The sequence below is a fragment of the Chiroxiphia lanceolata genome, chromosome 19 (assembly GCF_009829145.1).
Source record: "Chiroxiphia lanceolata isolate bChiLan1 chromosome 19, bChiLan1.pri, whole genome shotgun sequence".
NCBI classification, from domain to species: Eukaryota; Metazoa; Chordata; class Aves; order Passeriformes; family Pipridae; genus Chiroxiphia; species Chiroxiphia lanceolata.
The window spans coordinates 1,528,136-1,553,345 of NC_045655.1; the positions used below are offsets into that span (position 1 = coordinate 1,528,136).

The following is a 25,210-nucleotide window of genomic DNA, read 5'->3' on the forward strand; positions in this document are numbered from 1 at the left end:
GCAGAGCATGGATTGAGTTGCAATATCTGGGCAGGGGTCCAAGAAGAGGGGAAGGAAAGTTTACTGATTCTGGCACGCTCTTAATGGAGTATTGCTTCCAGCTCCTCACCTCTGTTTACACTCCTCTGCAGTGTGATAGGATCAGCAATCATGGAACAGGAGAGGTTTAACATGGAAAGTGTCCTTATAAAGATTTCATTCTTCACAGTGTCAAAAGCAACTTTCTGGAGGCCAATTTAATTGTTGTCAATACCGGTTGCAAATTGGCCTTAACATTTTAAATTGATGTTTTCTGTGAACTGCTGTGATTAATGGAAGAAAAACATTGTGTTTCTGCCTTTCTTCTGAAGATCTAATGGATGTTACAAACAATAATTGATCTAGCAAGACACACAGAGGCAAACAGGGAGAGGCAAAGCTGCTACAGAAATGATTTTCCCCTTCCCCAGCTCCCAGTAGAACTGCAGGATGAAACAGGACACAACAGCTGCTTAGACAGTGGGCTTGGTTGGGTTTTTTTCCCTGAGGAAACTCCTGAGCAGCTTTAACTAAAATCCTTGAACTGCAGGCAGGATTGTTCTGACTGTAAATTGCCACCAGGGTGTCAAATCTGAGTCCTCGAAGATCCCAGACCTGCTGTCTGAGCCTCAGCCCACACGTCAGAGTGCCTGGAGCCTTGAAGATGCTGGGAGTCAATCCCAGCTGGACACCAAGTTCCCAGATCATCCCAGCACAGGCTTCCCTGTGTCCTTGCTCACAGGTAACTTCTAAAAACCCTGCTCAAGTCTAAAACTACAAGGGACACAGCTCAGTGTTACCAAGCGGCTCCCTCTGCCCGAGGGGATCCCTCTCAGCCCCTCTCCTGACTGAGCTCTGCATGCACTGCAGAGCTGCTCCAGCCCTGGGGAACAGCACAGGAGGACATGGAGCTGCTGGAGAGAGTCCAGAGGAGGCACCAAGAGGATCAGAGGGATGGAGCAGCTCTGCTGGGGGGAAAGACTGGGAGAGCTGGGACTGTGCAGCCTGGAGAAGAGAAGCTTTGGGGTGACCTGATTGTGGCCTTCCAGGACCTGAAGGGAACCTGCAAGAAAGATGGAGAGACATGATTCCCAAGGTCCTGGAGTGGCAGGACAAGGGGGAATGGCTTCCAGCTGACAGAGAGAAGGTTTAGATGGGATATTGGGAAGAAAGTTTTGGCTGTGAGTGGGTGAGGCCCTGGCACAGGTTGCCCAGAGAAGCTGTGGCTGCCCCATCCCTGCAAGTGTCCAAGGCCAGGTTGGATGGGGCTTGGAGCAACCTGGGCTGGTGGAAGGTGTCCCTGCCCATGGCAGGGGGTGGAAGGAGATAATCTTTAAGGTCTTTTCAAACCCAAAACACTCTATGGTTCTATGAATTCATCATTTCACCTCTTCCGAAGCTGATTTTGCTGGGTGAATGAGCTACAAAAGAAAGATGTGACAGCTCCAGAGCCAGGAGAGAGAAGTGTCCATGGCAAAGGATGTGGGAAGAAGAGGATGGAGCCCTCTCCTTCAACAGCAGAAGGGCCACTAGTCTGGCTCAACTGCCTGGGAAACTGGAGCTTGAGAGGAAGAAGGGGCAAACTTGCAGATCCAAATCAAGACACAGGTCAGGGCTTGAATCAAAACCTCCTGAGGAGCAGGACTCCCCTCACCTGCTGCCTCCTGGAGCCCTGGGACCTGCTGCCCTGCACTGCTTTGTGCAGGACCCCCATCCTTCCCTCCCTGTTTCCCAGGGACCTGGGTCTGGGCAGCTGGTGAGGGCTGAGGTGACAAACCCACAGCTCAGACACCCAGTGCTCCCCGGGGAGAGGAGCCTCTCCCAGTCCTGCCCTTTCTCCCCACACTCCACATTCTCCACAATACCTGTGCCATTACTTCCTCTAATGCCCTCTGCTCCCAATCCTTTCCCACATCTGGAGGGGGAGGACAGAGCACAGGGTGAGGGGAACCACATGATTTAAACATCCTTCCTTCCTGTCCCCAGCACAGACTGTGGAGTGTTATAGGACAGGACAAGGGTATGACCTGACCTTCCCCTTTGGGTGTTATGCTCCAAAACTGTTTCCAATTTTATTTTGTATGTTTTCAGAACAGTATTTCTTTGCCCTTCCCAATCCAGCTGTACAGATTGAGGAACTGGGAAAGCATCCAAATGTATCAGGTTGGACCTCCTACACACAGAGCCTCCATCCTCTGTAATTCCATCTCACTGCTCCCTGTCAGCTGAGCTGTGACTGTCCTGCCTCCATCAGTCCCACATCCCAGGACCCCACCAGCCCAGCAACCCCAGGATTTGCTCTTAAACACAGCAACTGCTGCAAATATCAGGCAGAGAGCAGTGAAATGGTTTTAAAATAAAAGAGATTTAGATTAGATGTTAGGAGGAAATTCTCCCCTGTGAGGGTGGGGAGGGCCTGGCACAGGTTGCCCAGAGAGGCTGTGGCTGCCCCTGGATCCCTGGAAGTGTCCAAGGCCAGGTTGGACAGGGCTTGGAGCAACCTGGGCTGGTGGAAGGTGTCCCTGCCCATGGCAGGGGCTGGAATGAGCTGAGCTTTAAGGTCCCTTCCCACCCAAACCATTCTGTGACTCTGGGATGTCACAGCCTGGCTGTGGCAGCCCCTGTGCCCCCACTTCTGCTCTGGCAGCACGGGGGTCATGGGGGGCACAGGGAGCTGCTGCTGCCTCATGAGGCAATTTGGGGCATCACTCAGGGTGTTCCCATAGCCCCACAGCCCCTCAAACATGTTGGTTGTATGCCTGCACCACATTCCTGGACTTTTTCCACATCACTGCCTCTTCTCCACCGGAGCACAGTGCCAGAAAATGCTGCTTCACTACATTCCCACATTATCCATGTGTTTTGGTGGGTAGTTCTCAGCAGGTTGAGTTTCACTGGGAGGCTTTGTTTCAAAGTAAATCTATATGTTTAATCCTGGCTCCTGCTCACAACTTGCACTAGTCTGTCTTAAAAAAAAAAAAAGAAAAAAAAAGCTGTTGCCATAGTAACCCCCAGTTTCTGGTATCACTGTGGCTGATCAGCACTGCTTGCCCGGCCTGGTGGCTCTGGGACTGTCCAAGGAATGCTAAATTTCCACCAAAACACTTTTACAGACACCTGGTATTTATTCCACAGCTCTGGGTGTTGCTGCTCTGCTGTGGCTCTGTGGTTCATGTGAGCATCACCCCCTCAGACGTGTGGACACACACACAGTGTCCACCTACTCAGTTAATTCCCCACAGCAGTAAGACTTGCTTATTTTTTTTTCCAAATTTTTGTCAGATTTGTCACTTGTTAACTGGTATAACACATAAACCCCTGCCATCAGTCATGGGAGATATTTGGGCATGAGACACAAGAAAATATTACAAGTATTATTGCTTTTGAGTCTCCAGCAAGCTCACTTGTAAATATATTTGCACTGGGGGTGTTTTGTTGTCTCCTGTGTCTTATTAGTGGGGCACAGTTTTCCCAAAGGCTCTTTTTTCACAGATTACCCTAAAACTTCACAGCTCAGTAAGAGGCTCAAGAGACCAGAATAAATCAATAGCTGCAGGCAGCAGGAGGTGCAGCCCCAGCATGGCCGAGGGAGTGAGGGGTCTGTGGGAATCAGGGAGCAGCACTGGTTAAACCTCTCACAACTGAATATCCCACAACCTCTGGCAGCATCACAAGAGGGAAGTTGGATGTCCGAAACAGTGAGATTAAGCAAGAATAAGCAAAGAAATATTTAGCAGTTAAAAAGATCCATTTGGAATCACACAATAGGCTGAGTTGGAAGGGACCTACAAGGATCATCGAGTGCAACCCTCAGCCCTGCACAGGACCAACCTGGGGTAGTGGGAGGTGTCCCTGCCCATGGCAGGGGTGGGACCGGATGAGCTTTAAGGTCCCTTCCAACCCAAACCAGTGTTTGATTCTAAGGTTCCTGTGCCCTTATTCCTCTCTGTCCCTTTGCAAAAGCTGAGTAAAGTTTTTGGCCACATCCCATTTGCTGTGTGAGTGCAGCCACTGCCAGGCTGGGCTGGGAACACACCCAGGTGTGAGCTCTGCCCAGGGAATACCTGAGCTCATCAGTGAGCCCTGACTGAGGAATCCCAGAGTCACAGAATGTGCTGAGCTGGAAGGGACCCACAAGGATCATCCAGTCCAACTCCTGGCTCTGCACAGGCCCATCCCCAAGAGTCACACCCTGTGCCCCAGAGGATCAGCCAAACCCTCCTGGAGCTCTGGCAGCCTTGGGGCTGTGCCCAGTGCCCTGGGGAGCCTGGGCAGTGCCCAACCAGCCTCTGGGGGAAGAACCTTTGGCTGAGATCCAACCTGAGCCTGCCCTGACACAGCTCCAGCCATTCCCTGGCTGCTGTCCCTGGGCCCCCCAGAGCAGAGCTCAGTCCCTGCCCCTCCTCTGCCCCTGCCCAGGAAGGTGGAACTGCACTGAGGTCTCCCCTCAGTCTCCTCTTCTCCAGCTGAACACACCAAGTGCCCTCAGTGTCCTCACACACCTTCAAATCAAGGCCCTTCCCCATCCTGGTTGCCCTCAGGCCAATTAAGCTCTTTACATTCCAGCTCATTCTCCTGGCTTTCCAACCCACCCCTTGTCCTGTGTTTCTTGGTTCAAAAGCTCTTTTGGATAAAGTCCAGTGCAGGTGTAAAAGCTCTCACTTGTTGTTTGGCCACAGGATTAGGGGAGCCAGGTCTGTGCCACGTGGGGATGCAGGAAGAGCATGTGAGGCAGCCCTATGGCAGGGGGTGGAATGGGATGAGTTTTAAGATCCCTTCCAACACAACCCATTGTGTGACTCTGTGATATCACAGCCTGGCTCTGGCAGCCCCTGTGCCCCCACTCCTGTGTGTGCAGCAGGGGTTGGACCCAGAGCATCCCAATGGAAGGTGTCCCTGCTCATGGCAGGGTTTGTAACCAGATGATCTTTAAGGGCTCTTCCAACCCAAAGCATTCCGGGTTTCTGTGGCTCTCTGACCAAAGCACACGACAGCACACGGCCCCTCTGAGAGAGGGGAGGGCCCAGGGCAAACTGCTCCCTCACTGCTTGCCAAAGGGCAGGACTTACCCAAGGACAAGGCTTTACAGGCCTTTAGGCATTGATTTTTGAAGTCCAGACCTCTTAAAATAAGGCCCTTGCTTCTCTGTCCTCTATTTCCCTGTAAAAGGGAGCTGGGATTGCTCCAGGGAGTGGGAATCAAAGGATATCAGCTGTCCTGGTACCGGGGGTGAGTGAATCCTACCAACATCTAACCCTGTGCAGGGTAATTTAGGGCTTACACAGGTGAGGATCCCAGATCCCCCACCCCACAGTGAGCAGCTGGTGTCCTGTCTCATCCCCTCTGCACCAACCCCAGCACATCCACCTCTCCCCACTCTGCTGGACTCATCCTCCCTCTTGGCAGTGGGATTTCAGTGGCAGGACACAGAGTAACTCTTACCCTCCAAACCTTCTGAGACACAAACTCTGACATTTTCTGGTGGCTCAGAAAATGCATTAACCCGTTTGGGATTTTCCTGGGAGGGAAAGCACTGGGGCTTACCATAACATGGGATGTGCTGGGAGGAAAAAGCAGATGGAGTGGCACTGAATTGCCTTATCTCCTATAAATCCTCAAGGTTTCAAAGCTGGCCCTGTTTCTTTCTTTTCAAATGTCAGTGAATGGCACCAGAACTATGGAGAAAAGAAAAAAAAACCCTGTTCCTGGAACTCTGCGTGTTTTCCAAGTGGTTTCCCTAATTCTTCACCCACCTGCACCTTAACTAGTGTCTCACAACAGAGCCCAGGGGCTGGAAAACGCCGCCGGGGGCCTGGGGGATCGTTTCACACCTGCTTTGTGTTCCCCTGAACAGCTGTAAATGACAACTCAAAGTGGGAAGCAGCGGGGGTTGGAACGCCTTCCACAGCCATTCCCACACCCAGCCCCGGCAAATGAATTCAAAGGCTCGCTGAGGATTTTTGGGGAGAAACTCGCTAATTCAATGAATGAAGGAAGGGAGGAATTTGAAGCAGAGCCTGGCTGATTCGGAGGAAGGGAGAGAGGGGAAAGGGAGAATGATGGATGAGGGGAAGGCAGGGATAACCTGCAGGGAATCTGGCTCATTCCGGGCTTAGAAAAGGGACAAAGCCCATCCTGAGGCCGTGGCCAGGGAGAGCAGGGCCAAGAGCAGAGATCCCTCCCCTGTGTGATGTCTGGGGTGGAAACACTACACCCCTGTGTTTGGCTGGACATGTTTGCCACGATTTCCACAAAGATTAAAGGCCTCTCCTGCATTTGTTCACATCCAGAACAAGCTCAGAATGTGCCTCTGGGTGGAAGGCACTGCTGAAAACACCACTTTGAATACATACATCTCTGGAACATCCTGACTCAAATGGCTTATTAAAAACCTTCCCCAGATATATCAGGCTAATCAGAGTGCTAGGTTGGGCTGTTTGCTGCATTCCAAGTGCTAATCCTGTCAGTTGCTGTTCTTCACACCTGCAGGTCCCCCTAGATGAAGATTTTTAACACTGGAAAATTATCTCCATTTCCCCCTGTGGTCACCTCTTCCCTGACACGTCTGGGGCTGCTTTCAGACCAGTGAATTCCCTTGGTGAGGCATATTCTGAGAATTAAAAGGCCAACAGAATATAAAATATAAAACTAGGCCAGAGTCTTTTCTCCAAGTACAAAAAACAGTCTTGTCCTTGCTCTCCAGCCTCCTGATCCGGGGAGGGGTGAGAAGGAGCAGAATTCCAGGCACAGATTTTACACACCAAGTAGGTGACACCTGGGGACCCTTCACTGCTGTGAACAGTGGCAACAAGGACATCCTTGTCCTGAACATATTTGAGAAGTTCTCCCACAAAACTTCCCACATCAATCCGATGGTCCTGAGTGTCCCTTCTCTCCCAGGTTGGCAATACAGGGGATTTGTGTGAAAAGGAGCCAGAGTGAGAGAGCCACAACGAAACCAAGAAAACAAAGGATCAGTTCAGCCCATGTGCTGTCCTGGAGCATCAGAGATTTGTCCCAGATGTGGGTCAGGACATAAATCTCCCTGAGCCATCAGGATTTATCTAAACCAAGCCCACTGTGATAGAACAACACTGATTTCCACCAGTCAAAGGTTTCAAATCCTTACTTGGAGCCTTGGTTTGGAGAACAGCAATAGAAAGACCCCGTGTGTGACTGTCACCCTGAGCTGGCCCCCCCCCAAGACCCTCAGAAAACTCCCATCTGACAATTTCTGTGAATCTTCCAGGTGCTTTGCTTCACCACATTTTGGGAAAAGCAAAGCAACCCTTTGCATCTGAGTTCTAAAAGGCCTTCAAATCTCCTTTGAAGGCCAGAAATATTTCAAATATTTCCAGCAGGCCTTCAAAAACATCAGCAGGCTGAGAGAACTGGGGCTTTTCAGCCTGGAGAAGAGAAGGCTCCGGGGACCCTAAAGGGGCTCCAGGAGCTGGAGAGGGATTTTTCAGAAGGACTTGGAGTGACAAAGGGGAATGACCTTAAGATGAAGGAGGGTAAATTTAGATTAGATTTATAAGGAAGAAATTGTTTCCTGTTAGGGTCATAAGGCCCTGGCACAGGTTGCCCAGAGAAGCTGTGGCTGCCCCATCCCTGGAAGTGTCCAAGGCCAGGTTGGACGGGGCTTGGAGCAACCTGGGCTGGTGGAAGGTGTCCCTGCCCATGGCAGGGAGTGGAATGGGATGATCTTTAGTGTCCCTTCAGCATAACTGTGACAGGACCTGCCCTCACCCTTTCTGACACACCAGTTCACTGTGGATGTTGCAGGAGTTGCCTCTGGCTCAAATTCTGTCCCTTGTGCTCAGTGCAGCCCCTTCCCCTGTGGAGCACATGGAGCTGCCTCCAGGGGACATTTCCCACCCCTGCAGGAACTACTGACCTTTCTCCCATCTCTCCTTCCTGTCCGTGTTTCTGTCCATCCACTGAACACAAGTGGCACTGACCTTCACAAGAGGTGTCAGCACAGCCCCTACACCTCATGGCAACTCCTAAACCTGCACCCCCACACCCCTGAGACCCCAAACTACCCTATAACCCCCTTAAATCTACCCCTATGTCCCCATGAGACCCCTAGACTTCCCACACCCCTGAGACCACCCAGAATCCTCCTATAGCTCCCCTAAAGGTGCCCCTACACTCTTGTGACCCCTCTAGATCCGCTCCCCGACCTTCGAGACCCCCTAAACCTGCCCCTACACATGTGGCCAAGGACAAAAGAGAGGGAAATGTTGCTGGAGTTTTCCTTCCAACACCCCTAAAAGCCCTGCTGTGATGGAGATATTGAAAGTGCCAACAGAGATGAGATGGATATTGTGGAATCTCAGATTCCTCACATTTTACCTGTTGCTCACAACAACAAACACTGAACCAACAGGAGGTCTGGGGGCTGGAGGAGCATTCCTGGCTCCTACTGATCAGCTGGAGTGATGTGCTCTGACCTGAGCACTCTGTGGGCACAGCTTCCAGCTTTTCTTTACCTGGAAAGACCCAACCACCACCAAAACACAGGCACTGCATAAAAACAGTGACCAAAAATGTCCACAGAAGTAAGAGGGGGTGGAAGGGGAGGTGGGCTGTCCCCAGCTGCCTTCTCCAAAGGAAGCAAAACTGGCAATAATCTCTGGAGAGATGCTCTTCAGACACTTGGGGAGCTCAGGTTTGGCAGATCCCAGTGTGGGAAATGCATTCTGCCTCCCAGAGCCAGCTGCTCCCATCCTGCCTGGGGAAGGGGGTCATGGCACAGGAGCAGGATGAAACCCTCTCAAAACCAGCTGCCTTGTCTGAAGAGCAATTGTCTCCATGTCTAGGACAGAGACACTTTCCTTTTTCCCTTAGATAAGCCTTATCTAGACCTGGATTGAGAAGTAAAGGCTGCACCCAACACCAGTCCAGCTGCAGAGCTCAGGGACTTCTGAAAGCACCTGCTATGAACTGCCTGGGAAAGTCACTGAGGGCTTTGCCTCAGCCTTGAACTGCCCTTCAGGCATCAGCAAGTGCTGGGGACAGAAGCAGCTCATCTTCCTTCCTGCAACCAGTGCCTTGCAGGAAGGATCCTCGTGGAACCCTGGAAGGAATCAGCCTTTGTGAGGGCTGCAGGATGGAAGGAAGGTGTGGAGATGTTTCCAGGCTGTAGGTTTAGAGCACAAGGCCAGTGCTGCAGGCTTGAGGTCACAGGTGCTCAGTGTGGCATCCAGGCTGCAGAGCTCAGCAGAACAAGTGTTTCTGTTCAATGTGATTAAATATATATTAATCTCTTCAGGATCAGGAAGCAGGGGGGGAAGCTGAAAGGGCTGCTGATGTGCAGGCTACAGTCAGAGAGCTCCAACTGCCTCCGTGTCTGAAGTGTCCCACTGCTGCTTTGGAGCTGGCTGTGCATCTCAGAGCTTCTCATGCCAAGTGTCCAGGGTTTTTCCTGCCCTCATCCCATCACTTCCATGGCTGGGACTGGCTGACCCACCCAGCACAGAGTTAGCAGGGTCCTGCCTTCCCTGAGGCTCCTTGCTGTGTGTGGGTCTCCTCCTTGGGGAGCATCCAAGAGGAACAGGAATGACCCCAGAGGAGTTCAGGTGTGAGGTGGCATGTGGGAGATGAACTCCTCTCCATCTCCTCTCCTCCCCTCTCTCCATCCTTCCCTCAGGCACTCCAGGCACCTCCCAGCAGGTGCCCCAGCCCTGCCCTCAGCATCACCTGCAGGAGCTGCTTTGCTTGAGCTCCACTGCCTGAGCTGAGCCCACCTCCATTTGTCACTGTCACCTCCACTCTCTCTGCTCACTGACACCAAACCAGCCTGATGGAAAAATGAAGCCATGGTTTATTTAGCAGGACTTCAGGGCACCCTTCCAATTATAAGTTTGGAAACAGAAGTTCCAAGTAAAACAAATCCCAAACTCAATCAGCACGTGTGTAATGAGGACAGTCCTTTATGGTTGCTTAACCACTCCTACTCTGCAGCGCTGAGACAACCCAGAGCTGGTGCTTTTCAGATCCCACCACAAAACTCTACAGCTGTGGTCTTCTCCAGCCAATTTGCAGCTCCAGTGAGCAGTGCTTTGCCTGGATCTTACTCACATTTCTGCCTCCATGTTTTCCCCCTAGCTGTCCCCTATTTCCTTCCTTTTTTAAAAATTTTCTTTCCCTTTTCAATAAAATAAGCATTAGTGACCCTTCTATCTCCACACCAGGGCTTACCAACTTTATTCTAGTTCAACATACTTGTTTTCCAACTTTTACTTCCTTCCTTCCCAGATTTTAGCATTCACTTATACAATTTCCTGATTCCCACAAAGCTGAGTAACAGAGCACAGATCCAGCATTGCCCTGTTCTGCCAAGGAAACCTTACAGGAAAACATTCCCTGTATGGCTGTTTTATGAGCTCAGGATCCTTTGTAAGTGATTAGCTTCCTGTCTCCTATGATCTATGGGGAGATGTTAACAGCAGGCACAGCCAGGAACAAGTTCTTTTGGGCAGTTTACAAGAGCAAGTTTTCCCTTCCCAGCTTTGGCAAGGCCTGGCTGTGATATTCAGTCCAACTGGCAGCACTGATCCATCACCCTACAGCTGCCAAGGGCTGTGGGAGGCTCTGCTGGGACTGAAGTCCCTTCTCCTTTGGGGCTGGGTTTGGGAATATCTCCTTTAGTGGCTCCTGCTGCCTGTGGGTGCCCGTTAGAGCCCTGGCTGGGCTGTCATGGCTTTTGCCCCTCACACAGTCTGGGCAAACCCACAGACAAGGTGTCTTCCCCTTCTGAGACACCTTGCCTTGCTCACCTCATGTCCCAACCCTCAGTCAGCACCAAGTGGACTCCTCACTGACTGCTGTCCTTTGTAATGGGATCATGTTCAGCTGGAGAAGACAAAACTCAAGTGCTGTTCTCCAGACCAACATTTTACTGCACGGGTAACTCTCTGGTGTAGAGAATTACAGGGGTCCCTGGTTCTGAGGGAAATGGGAGAGCAAAGGAATCCTTCTTAGTTCTCAGGAAAATTATTTTGTTCTCAGTAAAAGGCTTCCAGAGAACACCATCACCTGGGCCTGTCTGCACAGGGTGATGAACACTGCACCAAACTCCTTCAAACTGCCCCAACCACATAGTCCCAACCACACAGTCCCAGCCAAACAGTCCCAGCCAAACAGTCCCAACCACACAATCCCAACCACACAATCCCAACCACACAGTCCCAACCACACAGTCCCAACCACACAGTCCCTGCCTCAGCCACATGCCCTTCCCACTCAGAGCAGAGCCCTGCAGGTCGTGGAGCAGCCTGAGCTCCCACTGCCTTCCTTCAAAAGCTTCCCCAGCAGGGACCATGAGTAAAACCCCCTCTGCTCACCGGGTGACACAGGTCAGGAAGTGCCACCAGAACCTTCCACGTGAGGCTGAACAGGCTGTGAGTGAATGAGGGCCCAGCTCTGAGCACACACCCACAGCAAATGGGAGATCTGCCACATCCCCCCCAACAAAGGTGTGCAGCACCCACTGAGGCACTGCTCAGGCAACTATCAACCTCTGAAGCATTAAATAACCCAGAACAATATCTTTATTCCCCAGCCCTGTGCCACTGGGGGAAATCAAGGCAAAAAGAAGGCAAAGGATTTCACCAAATTGACCCAGCCAGTAGAAGCTGAAAAAACCCCCAAGGTGTGTCCCCATTCCCAGGCCAATGGTCCTAGAGGACCTCTGGAGCTCTTCGAGGTCACCTCCCACACCATCCTCTCAGCACATGGCCACAGTTCCCCTGGATGACCACGGAGGCCCCAATTCCATGGATTTCTCTCTTCCCAGCTGCTCAGTACAGGGAGCCCCACAAAGCCTCTCAGCATATATGTTTTGCTGGAAATACACAGTGTTCTACACTCAATACAAGCTCCTGGTACAACCTGAATTTATACCTCACTGGCTCTGAATTGTTAAAATGCCTGGAGAGAGAGAGAACAGCCACTCTGCTCCCAGAAACCTGAGAGAATCATCACCACTGAGCCCTGCACTGCTCCGCTCCGCCTGGGCGCCTTTTAAAGCCATTTATTATCCTAATTTTAGGTTTACAAAGTCTGCTGGTGTAAAGTGGGATGTTCTGCTGCCTTCTAACACGGCCCCTGGTTGCTCTGGAGAGAGAGAGGAGAGCAGCACTTACCTGGGTTGCTCTTGGAGGTGCGCACTGGGGTGTAATGGTTTTTGGAAGAGGTCCTGACTGGGGTGTTCTCTTTGGGAGAGGTATCTATGGCTGAGATAGTCTCTCTTTCACAGTGTCCTATTGGGATTGGTCCCTGCTGCCTTAAGATGTCAGCCAGAGCCCTGGGGAGAGAGAAAGAGGGAAAAAAAACATATTTTCACTCATCAGCTAGAACTCAGTATTTTCAGTTCCAGAAATCCAGCAGCAGTTGGATTTCTACCAGAAACAGAAAAAAAAAAAAAAAAAGCAACAATATTCATAATAAAATAAAAAATACAGCTTAAAAGCTCAGTTTCTTTCTGTGTGGCTGCTGCAAGTAGTTCCTGGCTATTGTTCAGTTTTTCATATGCTTCCCCTCATTCACTTCACCCCAGGGTTGTGTCATCCCTCCATCATTCTCCTTGCAGTGCAAATGAACTGCTCATTGTAGCAGAAAGCTCCAGCCAGAGTCACTCTGAACACATCACAGCCCTGGGACCTGCCCAAGGGGGCACCAAAACTGCCCTCCCCAAGCCACACTTCTTTAAGATTGACCAAAATCAGGAGTCTGGTCCCCACTCTCCAGAAATTCCTAATTTTTCTGCACCACAGCAGTGGGGGGAGGGAGTTTTTGAGAGGAGAACCAGCAGCCCAGAAGAAAAGGATTAAACAACATTCCTGGGTGAATGTCAACACAGCTATTAGCCTACCTTGAGCTTTCTGCCCATTAGGGATTTCTTTAATGGTCCTTAGGTTTCTCTGCTATTCCCCAAGAATAAGCAAAGCCACACAGTGCAGCTGCAGCCAATGTTTTCCCCTTGGATGGCTGGATACTCCAAGATTTTTTTTCCTCTGTGAATATCATGGACACAGTGAAATAATCACAGCGTGAAATGCTCTGATTTTCTTAGGGCAGCCACAAGCTCTCACTGGAGCCACAGGGAAAGGAGGAAGGGGGTGACTTGTGTGGATTTAAGGGACAGTGGCCTTTGAAGGATGATGGAGTTTGAAAGGCTCTTTTCTCTTGGCAGAGGAAACATGTCTGATGTCACCTTGGGTACCAAGAAAGATGTAAGGAGGAGAAATTCCTTCATTGCATATTGATGAGGAGGATGCTGGTGTTGCTCATATCTCCTGGCATTCCTTAAATGCCATATTTCTGGTCTTTCATATGAGAAATAGTTTGGGACTCGAGTCCCTTCCATTTTCCAAATGATTTCCTCTCCAGACTGCTGTCCCTGTGCATAATGGATTGCAACACTAATGTGCTCTACAAAAGAAACCCTGGGAAGATCTCAGAGGCTCCCAAAGAGGATTATGTTAGTTCACAACCATCCTGTGCAGAATATTTTTAACCACTTTTGATTATTTATTGGCTGTAGAGAGAGCAGAGATAGGGTATCTGTGCGTGCACACACACTGAGACAGGTGGAGTAAAGGGGTTGTTGTTTGCAGGGACGTGAAGGCACAGATTTTATTTAGTGCTAAGACAGATTCAGAGAGCAGTAAGAGGTAGATACTTGCCCACAGGCTGGCACAGGTTTGTGGGTGCTCCCCATGGACAGTCATGCTCCAGGTACCTCAGACTGGACAGCTTACAGGACATGTTGGAAATTTTGGCTCCATGTCCAAGATTGTAGAGAACATGAGTGACAGAACGAGGACCTGAAGCTGAGGCCTGAGGTTCCTGCCCTGTGTGACACTGCACAGTCCCTTCGTGAGGAGAGGATCCATTCACCCAGTAATCCTGATGCATTCTATCCTACAGGATTCCAGCCCATTGCATTCCAGACCCTGCTGACTGGAGAATATTTGGGAAGCTAAAGAGCTCTGTCTGTTTGGCATCACCATCCTGTTGGAGACAACACATTTTTTGAAGGCAGCACGTTGGCAGAACTGAGCCCTTGGTACATATCTCCAAGATATATTAAGCATCAGATGACCATTTAATGGCATCTGTTGTACAGAAACACAAAGAGTCATTTTTCAATCACACAGATTGTATTAGGACCATTATTTACTGGCCCACAGTGGTTTGGGCTCATTTTGAACACTTGTCCAAGACACTCTTTGTGTCAAGAGTGCAATCACTCAGAGAGCAGAGGGAGGTGATAGATGAGGATGACTCTAAAACACTGTGTAAAACTCTAGATTCCACTCAGCTTAATCCATGGAGCCACCTGGGCAGGACCAGCCAGGGCAGGGATCAGAGGGGTGGGTGGGGTGGGGAACACACAGAGCCAGCCCTGCAAACACAAAGGTGGGATGTGGAGCTGCAGGTACTGGTGGGGTGGAAACGGGAGAGGACAAACCAGTTCTGCCTGAAGCTGAGTGTGTTTAACCTGACCAAGAGAGGCTCCACATCCCACCAGTGGGGAGCTGAAAAAGGGGCAGAGCAGGGCTGTTTGTGGAGCTGTAAATCAGAGACAAGAGGCACTTGGCTTAACAGAAAAAATCCACAGTGAGACAGCAAAACACTGGAACACGGATACAGTGAGGCTGAGGGATCTCCATCCTTGGAGATCTTCAAATTCAGCTTGAAAAGACCCTGAACAACCTCCTTTACCAGTGAAGATGGCCTTGCTTTAAGCAGGTAGCAGCAAGAGGGACCTCCAGAGGTCCCTTCCAACCCGATTTCTGCTGCGATTCTGAGGCTTGGACCACCTTCCACTGCAGCTCAGCTCGTTTCTCCTCATGCTTCTGTCCTTTGTCCTGCTAATATTACTCTCTGAATGGGGTTTGATTCAGCCCTAAGCTTCCCTGTCTCCTGGATAGACAGTTTACCTCCATTCACTAAAAATAATTGAGGCAATTGGAGTGAATCTACCCTGGAACACCTGAAGGTGAGAGGAAGTGCCTCATCCTCAGCCAATACCCACCTGAGAGCTGAACCCTCAGCCTGCTGCCCTCTCTGAGGACAAAACCACGTGTCCAGGAAAACATTTCAGCTTGTGATCTTTATCACAAACAAAAATACAGCTCAGGGACCTGATGAGCACAAATGTAACCCCTTTTTTGTTTTCCATCCTGAAGGGATAGTAATAATGAGAACTACTCTCTGGGTTGGTTGTTGGTCCCAACACAATAAGGAAATGATTTCGGGTGCCAGCCCACCTGGAAGGGAGGAGATTGTTGCTCTCAGACACTGAAGAAAACCCAGGTGATGCTCAGGAAAGTGATGTCTGTCCTGTCAGAGATAAACTGAGCATAGCTGTCCAAAGCAGCCCTGGCTGCTAGACCTGGGACTAAACCAACATGAGCTCAGCAGTGCTGAAGGTGTGATCTCCTTATTCCCTAAATACACTGGACTGTGTGTCCTGAGTACTCCCTTCTCCTCTTCATGGCTACAGAGAGAAAAAAGACTTTTCAGCACCAGCAGAACAAAACTTTATAGGTGGAGGAGAAAGTCCAGCTTGGATCACACTGGTTATTTCCTTGCCAATTCAATCACATTGCTGTGTGTGATCCAGGTTATTTCCATAAGGCCCTGAGGGTGGAAGGTCAGACCCATTTAAGTGAGGAAGGATTTGGTTGGTATAAGTCTCTTGGGTACAGCTGTTTAATTGCAAAGCTTCAGTAGGGCAGAGCAAGAGAGTCACTGAAATATTTGGGTCTTGTGTGCGCAGCCATTTGGGTACAATTAGTGCTGATAATAGCACTGATGTCAACAGCCTCCTAATCACCTGCCCAGGGATATGAGACACTTTAGGAATCTTTCTGTGACGACACATCTCTTATCTCAGGAACACAAACCTGGCTGGAACGTGGCACCTGCGGCAGCGGCAGCGGCTGGAGCCGCCAGAGCGGCACAACGGCACAATCCCCTGGGAGATAACCACTGATGGCACCTCCTCACCTCGGAGATAACCACTGCTGACACCTCCTCACCCACGTCACTGCTGGGAGAGCACTAAAGCTCCTTCCTCTGAGCCCGGAATAGCCACAGTGACATCAGGGATGCTGTTCCACACCAGTGCTGGGCCAGCAGTGTGTGAGGGAAACCAGGACATCCCACGCCAGGTCCTGCTCTCAGGTGCGTTGTCAGGGAAGGTTCTTGTGGGATTCTGGACACTTTGGAAATCACAGAATCACCGAATGTGCTCAGTCGGAAGGGACCCACAAGGATCATCCAGTCCAACCCCTGGCCCTGCACAGGCCCATCCCCAAGAGTCACCCCCTGTGCCCCAGAGGATCAGCCAAACCCTCCTGCAGCTCTGGCAGCCTTGGGGCTGTGCCCACTGCCCTGGGGAGCCTGGGCAGTGCCCAACCAGCCTCTGGGGGAAGAACCTTTGGCTGAGATCCAACCTGAGCCTGCCCTGACACAGCTCCAGCCATTCCCTGGCTGCTGTCCCTGGTCCCCCCAGAGCAGAGCTCAGTCCCTGCCCCTCCTCTGCCCCTCCCCAGGAAGCTGTAGAAGAAATGCAGTCGGATGAACATGGGCCCTCATGCAAAGAAGCAGCTGTGGCTATTCTCAGGAGGCAAAATAAAAGGTCTGGTTGTAAAAACAAAGGGCCAAAAGTGATGGGTGGAAGCAGCAGAGCAGCAAGGTCAAGCATTAGCTGGGGCCTGATGCTAAAGGTGAAATCAATAGACTTTGATACCAAAGTAGGACTTTGACTCTGTAACCAGAGAGAAGGTGAAACTGCAGAGGCTGTGAGGGCCCAGCTCCCTGTCCCCTCAGTAACTCAGCCCAGGACCTGCTCTCTGAACTCCCAACAAGGGAACAGCAGCTGGAGCAGTGCTGTCCTCCCCCACAGCCTTTTCTCAAAGTACTGTCCTGTTTTCCCAATATCCACAGATTTTCCACACTGATTGATAGTGTGAGTGTGGGCACAGGTCTGCTGAAGACAAGGGGACCTTTGGTGGCAGCGCCAACAGGTTGAGATGTGGCCTGTGGGCAATAAGATTGGAATAGGGGGTCTGTGGGTGCTGGATGGGAAAGGCAATGGGAAGAGCTGCCTATTTCCAGCAGTGCAGGTTGTACTCATGCAAAACTTCACTCTGCTGAAAATCCCCTCTCTTGGAGGCCTCAAGCACGGCGTGTTAGAAAACAGAATTGCTTGTTCTAAGTCCTTCTGAATTTGGGGAAGAATGGAAAAGGAATGACCAAATGGATCTGGCAGAGCCCAGGGAAAAGAGCAGTGCCTGGCTGAGCTGAGAGCCTGCTAAAAGCAGAGCTGTGATGGAGCCTGTGGCAGGACTCCAACCCACTTCAGCACGGCCAGGATTTCACTACAAGTCCTTAAAAAAAGCAAGGTTAAAGACTCCCCTCTGCTCTGCTACCGACCTGGAAACACAGAGGCAGCTGGTCCAAGAGAGGGGATTTATCCTGAGTGGAGCCAGTTCACCTGGAAGGGCCAGCTCTCTCCAAGGGACAGGATTTCAGTCACTGGCCAGTCACACACAGGGTGGCTGTGAATTATTGATGGCTTGGCTTGGCTCCTGTCCCCAGACCTGCTGCGTGCCTTGGGAAGGTCCAAACACTGACCACACAGAGCTGGGTCTGGCTGGTCCTGGGAGGGCTCCTGCACTTCAGATCCTGGGGGGTTTCCACCCTGCAGGTCCTGCCAGCCCAGCCCTGCTTGTCCGTGGCATCTCCCTGTGCTGCTGTCAGACAGCACCTGGGCAGGCAAAGGGACTGCCTGGCATCAGCAACCTCCCCTCTGCCGCCTCCTGGGCATCACCTCCGGGGCACCCACGCTCTGAGGGTGCCCAGGTCTTACTGCCAGAAGGATGGGCTGTTAATTGATTGCACCAACACACTGAAAACCGATACAGGCAGGGAAACACGGGGTGGTGCTGCCAGCAAACCTGTGGGAGGCTTCTCGTGGGAGCAACTGCCAAAGCAGGGCTCGTTTCTCCCAGTGCAGGGCCTCAGCAGTGTCCTGGAGGTGCAGCAGTCCCACAGCAGAAGACTGGTCACCACAGCTGCCCCACTAGTCACCACAGCTGCCAGAAACAGCAGCTGCTGCTGCTTTAGAGCTGGAATTCCAGGGAGGAACGCAGGGAATGGGTTTTGTGGTGATACCTGGCAGAGCTAGAGGGGTTGGACAACATTATGAGGCATAAGGTGGGATTTTTGGGGTGTCCTTTGCAGGGCCAGGAGTTGTACTGGATGATCTTTGTGAGTCCTTTCCAACTCAGGATATTCCATGATTCTGTGATTGTATTCTATGATTCTATGCCTCCGTGTGTGTGTGTGTGCAAGAATATGTGAATTCACCCATGGAATTAAGAAGGGAAAAAGACAAAGCATTGGGACACCCTTCCAAGAGCGAAGCGTTTGCACTCAGTGTAAGTGAGGAAAAACTCTTCCTTAAAAATAAACACCCCAGGGAAAAGTCAGGTGTCTTCAAAAAAATCTTAATGCCAAACACAAGAGTTATTTGGGAAGCTCCTAGGATTTAGTCTGGCTTTAATGACAAGTTTCAATGAAAGCTGAATTCCAGATGCACTGAGGAGCAGAGCATTACCCAGACTGTGCCAGCAGGAGGGGGTTGGCACCTTTCCTACCTCATCCATCTTGGGGAACACAAGCCCAACACACAGGTGACAGAGTTACACTATAGATGCACCCCCGTGGATGAATGCAGGTGTGTGGAAAAGGCATTGCAGCTGAAGCAGAAGAAAATAGGTGTTGCACTGATAAATCCCAAGCAAACACTTGGCTGTGAGCTCATCATCTCTCCTCTCTTTATAACATGAGGGGGAATCAGCAGCTGAACACTAAAGCTCTTGCCTTGGGTGACTTCAGCTATGACCAAGAGTAGTAAATCTTAGACTGCTTGACTGCACATCTTACACAACTCTTTACACATCTCACACTAATATACAAATAAGTGTCCTGCTATTCTCTGATGTGGGCAAGGGATTCACTGCAGTGACTAAACTCACAACGGGTAATACCAGTTCCTGTGAATACAGCAAGTCCAAAGGGAAAGAAAAAACATAAAGATTTTGTAATTAAAAGGTTAAAATTAAGCTTTCCAATGGATGTTTCTCCTCAGAGAGTTGTTACACCGAGCAGGAGGTGGCCAGGGCAGCAAGGGCCAAGCCCTGCATCTAAACCATGACCAGGGCTTTGGGGACAGTGAGTGGCACAAAGGATTTGGTGCCTCCAGGAGGGCTGTCCCCAGCATTGCTGAGGGTGCAGGCAGGGAACAGGCACCTGCTGCACTGCTGGAACAGCTCCCGGTGCCCCTGTGCTCCTCCACCCCAGCACCCTCCTGGTACCCACCCGGCTCAGCCCCTTCACAGAGAGAATGGGGGGCCTTGGAAAGAGATACCAGAATCCCACAATGTGCTGAGCTGGAAGGGACCCACAGGGATCATCGAGTCCAACCCTTAGCCCTGCACAGGCCCATCCCCAAGAGTCACCCCGTGGGCCTGAGAGTGTTGTCCAAATGATAGACCCAGGAAAGACAGCGCTGGGGAGAATGGGAAGCAGTGTTATTGTGCAGAAAATGAACAGAGCACCAGCCTGACTGTGGAGAGAAGAGCAAATTAAACTAGCAGATCTTGTTAGATATTTCACAGGCATGAAAGGCTGCAGGAATTGCACTGAGAGGTCAGCTGGTCCAGTTCTTTAGCCTGTTGGTGCTTGTGTATTGTGGAGAGGAGGAGACTGAGGGGAGACCTCACTGCAGTTCCAACTGCCTGGGCAGGGGCAGAGGAGGGGCAGGAACTGAGCTCTGCTCTGGGGGGCCCAGGGACAGCAGCCAGGGAATGGCTGGAGCTGTGTCAGGGCAGGCTCAGGTTGGATCTCAGCCAAAGGTTCTTCCCCCAGAGGCTGGTTGGGCACTGCCCAGGCTCCCCAGGGCAGTGGGCACAGCCCCAAGGCTGCCAGAGCTCCAGGAGGGTTTGGTTGATCCTCTGGGGCACAGGGGATGGGCCTGTGCAGGGCTGAGGGTTGGACTGGATGATCCTTGTGGGTCCCTTCCAGCTCAGGATATCCAGAGGCACAAAGGCAGCAGCAGCACATGGTGGACGTGCAGTGCTTTGAGAAGCCCACGAGTGCACACAGAAGTTTCATGCACGTGGCACCTATTTCTGCACCAAGTCCTTTGTTATGAGCACAGTTAAGAGCCTTTAAACTCACTGAAGAAAGCTGTACTCTCCCTGAAGAGCTCTAACTCTGAAGAGCCCTTGCAACAAAGGGGGTTGGGTGAGAGTCAAACTGCAGCACAATATTTATTGTGGAAGAATCCCACGCTTATCTGCCTGGGGAATGAGACATGTAAGCCCTCCATGCAATGCAGTGCACAGAGATCTAAGGAAACACAGCTTGCCCATGTGAGCAGGGACAAAGACAAGCAAAAAGCACCATGATCTCATTTTCCTGATAAAATTTAGATCTTACATGAAACAGAAGTTTTAAAAGGCATCTGATCTCCAAAGGCACAGAGATCAACTGGTTAAGGATATAAGGGATAACAAAACTAAAAGAAATAGGAGTTCAGAGCTAGACTGGGTTCCCTTGACACCTTAGGATAGAGGTTGACTAATAGAAGAAGTTAATTAGAAAACAGAAAAATACCAAATAAATGGGAATTAGAGGCATTGAAATGATTTGGTGAGGGCAGAGTGGTTTCAGAGAATGACATCTCATAATGGGAGTTCAAAGAGAAAGGAGAAGATTCAGGAGCATCCAGAGGAATTCTGTGTCCAGGCAGCTTCTGTGCTCTTACAAAGTCAGGCTCTTTATAAAATAGACTCAGAGAGGAAAACATGGCAAAAAACCCCAGTTACCAAACTGCAAACTGTCAGCAGAGCTTCAGACTGAAGCTTCTCCATGATATGTAGGTGAAACAAAAAGCAAATACTTTGTCCAGGTACATGCACACAAATACACCCCCTGCCTTGATTTGGCCAGCTGGGGGTGGGAAATTCATCCTGCAAACAGGACAGGATCCAGGTCTTCTCCTTGCTTGGGAATTACCTCAAATACAACAAGGTGCAGTGTTGGTTTGAAACAGAACTAGTCAGGAGTAACTTCTCTGAGGCCACAAGTCTCTAGTGGAAGGTGTCCAGGGTACAGGGTTGGAATGAGATGATCTTTAAGGTCCCTTCCAACCCAAACCATTCTGTGATTCTATGTCTGTGCCTTTTCCCTTTTTTCTCAGTCAAGTCTAACGTGTTCTGTGCCTGTGAGAGGGACAGGGCACTTTAGAGGAGAGACTCAGAAACCATCAGGAGCAAACAGCACAAAGCAGGGCAAGGAGCAGCAGAAAGTGGGTCTGAGGCGAGTAAAAACGTCAGAGCATGAAAAAAACCACATCAGTGGAAAGAGACTGAAAGCAGCAACAGCGTCCAAGAAAAAGCCTTCGGTGTAGCCCCCCCGGGCAGATGTGTGTTTGAGCACTCTCTCCCTGCCCTGGGGAGGTGTGAAGGTTGATCGTTGGGCTGCAGGAGCACAGGGAGCAGAGCACAGCCGGCTGTGATCCCCTTTGACTCAGCCTGGCCGGACAGAGGCACTTTGCAGGAGCTTCCCAAGCTGAGAGCAGCTGCCCTCCAGCGACCCCTCAGCAAGCACCGGGCCCGGAGCTGTGGGGACAGGCAGGAACAGAAGCCCTCCTGTCCTCTGAGTTAAGCCTCACACAGAGCAGTGCACCGGCCTGCAGGAACAGAAACCCTCCTGTACTCTGTCAGCCTCACCTAAACCAGTGCCCCAGCCTGCCCGGGTCTGGGGGCAAACAGATTCCCGTGGAAATTCAGAGCTGCCAGGTAAAAATGACAAGAAATGATCCATTCCACCGTGGTCTCTACACGGGAAAAGGGTGGTCATTTATAAAACCAGTCAGTGTTATTATTCACAGGGCAGGAGAAGCAAAGGCAGAGGCCAAGGAGAAGAGCAGCACAGGGATCTTTGCAGCGACCCAGCTGATGTAGGAGCAGGGAAAGGGAAGCTCTGGGCAGAAGGTGCCTGTTTGTGCCCTTTGCACCATCACACTCCAGGGAAGGTCAGATAAGGAAGACAACCTTAGAGCAGGATATAGAGCTGGTTTACTGGGGAAAATCTCCTACAGGAGAACTGCCACTGTCTCCCTCTGCCTTGGGCTGACCATGTGGGAAACACTTGGAATATTTCAATCCCTCTCTGTAGACTGTAACCAGTCCTAATTTGTGCATTTCTAGCTCAGCAGAGAGCACAGTGGCTGCTGCTGAGGGCTAAACAGGGGTCAGGGAGCGATACTACTATCTGTGAATTATTTATGCACTGGAGCCTGGGGATTTGGGGTCATGGCCACGGTAAGAGAATATTCTGGGTCACCCCTCCGTGCTAGAGAAAAGCAGCTTTGCAACCAAAGCACTGATACTCCTTGTTCAAAGCTTCCTTAACTTATCCCCATCCTGAAAGTAAAGCAAATACTCTGCCCACTTAAGAAATGCTTGAGAAAAAATAAAAACCTGACAAACTGATGAAAACAAACCATCCTCACAAATGCAGACAGAGCATCAACATACAACTCTCAGAAATCAGCCCCAGCTTCTAGCTGGAGCTCAGCAATAGTTCTGGCTGTGGAACTCCAAAGCAAACCCAGCCAAGAGGTAATTCTGTATGATCTGGCTGAAAGATCCTAAAACCATTAAAAATCAGTTCAGTTCAAAGCATTACAAGCGCTTGTGCAAAATATGAATATTTCAGCTGCTGTTTTTCAAAGCTCTTCCACTTACTGCTCTCAGAAACAACCGTCTCAGTCACTGCCACTGCTGAGCCCAGAATCCCAGCAGTGCCTCTGCTTTAAAGGGATGTTGTAGTGCCTGGAAACAAGAGCTGATTCCAGCTCTGAGCTGCACATGCACATCTCCGTGCACAGCCAGCCTTTCATTTCACAGGAGAGTGACAGTTCTCCGGTGAATTTGTAAACCCTCCTTCTATCAAAAGACATTAAATGAGCCCTGCCTCCCTCCAAATGATCTTTCTGACTGAGTTAATAAGGATTTTCTGTAAAAGCTGGATGAGAAATGGGCAGAGAAATAACATCTACACACAGCACCTCTATCTGACCATTCACGAGGAAATAAAATTTACAGTGTGATCTTGCTCGTGGTGAAGTGCAGGCAAGTCTTGATTAATCTTCCCTGAATGTGGGGTACTGGTCCTAAGGGGCTGTTTCCAGCCCTCTGTAGCAGTTTCTGTTTGTTCTGCTGCTCTCCTCCTCATCCCAGAGGTTTTGCTGGGATGCACACGGAGATTTAATGTACTCACCACCACTACACTGAATTATTCTGGAACTTACACTTCACTCCAATAGACACAGCCTCAAACAAATAGAAATATCCGAGCACATCCTGATTCCCTCCTTCCCTGTTACTCCTCAGCAGCTGACAAAGACAAACCATTCCACTGCTCGTATTTATGTTCTGCTTAGACCACTGAGAGCGTTTTTTCTCAGCCTGATGCAGCCCCTGGCACTTCATAATATTTAAACCATCGTGCAGTGTTGATCAAGTTCAGGTAACACAGCTCTGAAAGGTATAATCTTTTACCAGCTATCATATTATAGAAGTCAATCAACTCCTGAAAATGCTCTGGAAGTCAAGCTTCCCGAGCACTCAATCTGCCATTCATAACTTACACACAGGTGAATCATTTCAGCAGAACTTCTCTAAATAAAGCAAAGCAAGCATCAAAGACATGAAAACATCAGGAATAATCCAGACAAGTCTGGCAAGGCTGTCTCTGATTTCCAAGGGTGAAGGATTCAACCCTGTAGCACGCTGGAGCTGGAGCAGAAGTAACATATGGGCATCCAACCCAGATTTCCAAATTTAGTGTGAAGATAAGGCCCAGGCAAAGTTGCCTCGAAGCCAGAAGAGCTGGGCAGCTGGGGAACCAGCCCTCAGTTAACAGAACACTTAAAGGAGCCTCTTTTCTGGCTGAGCCACTCTCAGGACCCCTCACCACACGCAGTTGGGTCTGGTTTTCGGCACCATGGAGGTATTTCCTCACGAGACCAGGGGCAGGTGGGGTTTGGGATGGAATATGTGGGTCAGACCCTCAGCAAGTGTAAACCAGCCTGGCCTCACTGCAGGCACATCCATTCTCAGGGAGGAGTCTAAATAAAACACATCTCCCCAAATACATAAAAACTGCGTCACTCGTCTCTTTTTCTTTGTAAAAACCTCCACTTTCTTCCTCCAGTCTCTGTTAACTGCAACTGGAGTTCAGCCTTAAAAATATGGTCAATGATTTTAATAGTTTTGACTAACAATTCCAAATTAAAATAATTTTAATGAAATCTGCCAGAGATAGTCTTTCCCCACTCACAGTGTTCTTATAAAAGAGCCTCTCACCGATTTTTACGTTCAGACACGGGAAGCTCTTGGATTCTCAGCACGCAAGGAGCACTCATCATTTGGAGGGACTTTTTCATCATAAAATAAATATGAACTGAGAGAGTAGATGCATTTGTCCAAAATGAGAATTGCTACAGCAGCCTGAGCTTTTGCTTTGAAACAGGATTTTCTCTGACACGTCGAGTGTTCTCAGACATGTAACAGCACTGCTGAGGAGACCCCAAACTACTCCTACACCAGCAAGGACAGAGTTAGCAGGGTTTAGAGCGATAAAATAAGAAATAAAAAAGGACAGATGCAAAGCTCTCCCCACCACCAGCGCTTTCCCACGCAGCCCTTGGCACCACGAGGCAAAGGCACCATCCAGGGGGGTCAGAGCCATCCCCTCCACACTTCCTAAACTTCTCCTGGCTGGGCCAGGCAGGGCAGGATCCACAGGGGCAAGGGGCTCTGCTGCCCCCGGGGCCGGGGGGGGTGCAGGGGGCCGGGGGAGATGTAGGGGAGTTTTGAGGGGCAGGAGGGGCGTGGCAGGGGGAAGGAGGGAAGTGCCAGGGGGCAGAAGGACAGGAGGGGGGTTTGGGGGGGGGGCAGGAAGGGCGTGCCGGGAGGGTTGGGGTGCAGGAGAGGTGCCAGAGTGCCCGGGCGAAGGAGGGGGTGCCCGGGGGCAGGAGGGAGGGTGAGCGGTGCTGGGGAGCAGGACGGGAGTGCCGGGGGGGGCAATA

At 50.6% G+C, this 25,210-nt stretch overlaps 1 protein-coding gene across 3 annotated transcripts in view; it reads right to left on the bottom strand.

Annotated features, from left to right (window-relative positions):
* The window catches only part of SHISA6 (shisa family member 6), a 43,720-nt gene that overhangs the window by 16,631 nt on the left and 1,879 nt on the right, over positions 1-25,210 (bottom strand). The window contains exons 2-3 of one of the 3 annotated variants that reach the window (XM_032706986.1): positions 12,171-12,331; positions 2,783-2,980 (exon numbers count right to left, since the gene is read on the bottom strand). In XM_032706986.1, coding sequence (XP_032562877.1) covers positions 2,976-2,980; positions 12,171-12,331 — 166 coding nt within the window. In that variant the 3' untranslated portion in view covers positions 2,783-2,975. Of the gene's footprint in view, positions 1-2,782; positions 2,985-12,170; positions 12,332-25,210 lie in introns of those variants that run through there. The other 2 variants (XM_032706985.1, XM_032706987.1) reach the window with 2 other exon arrangements.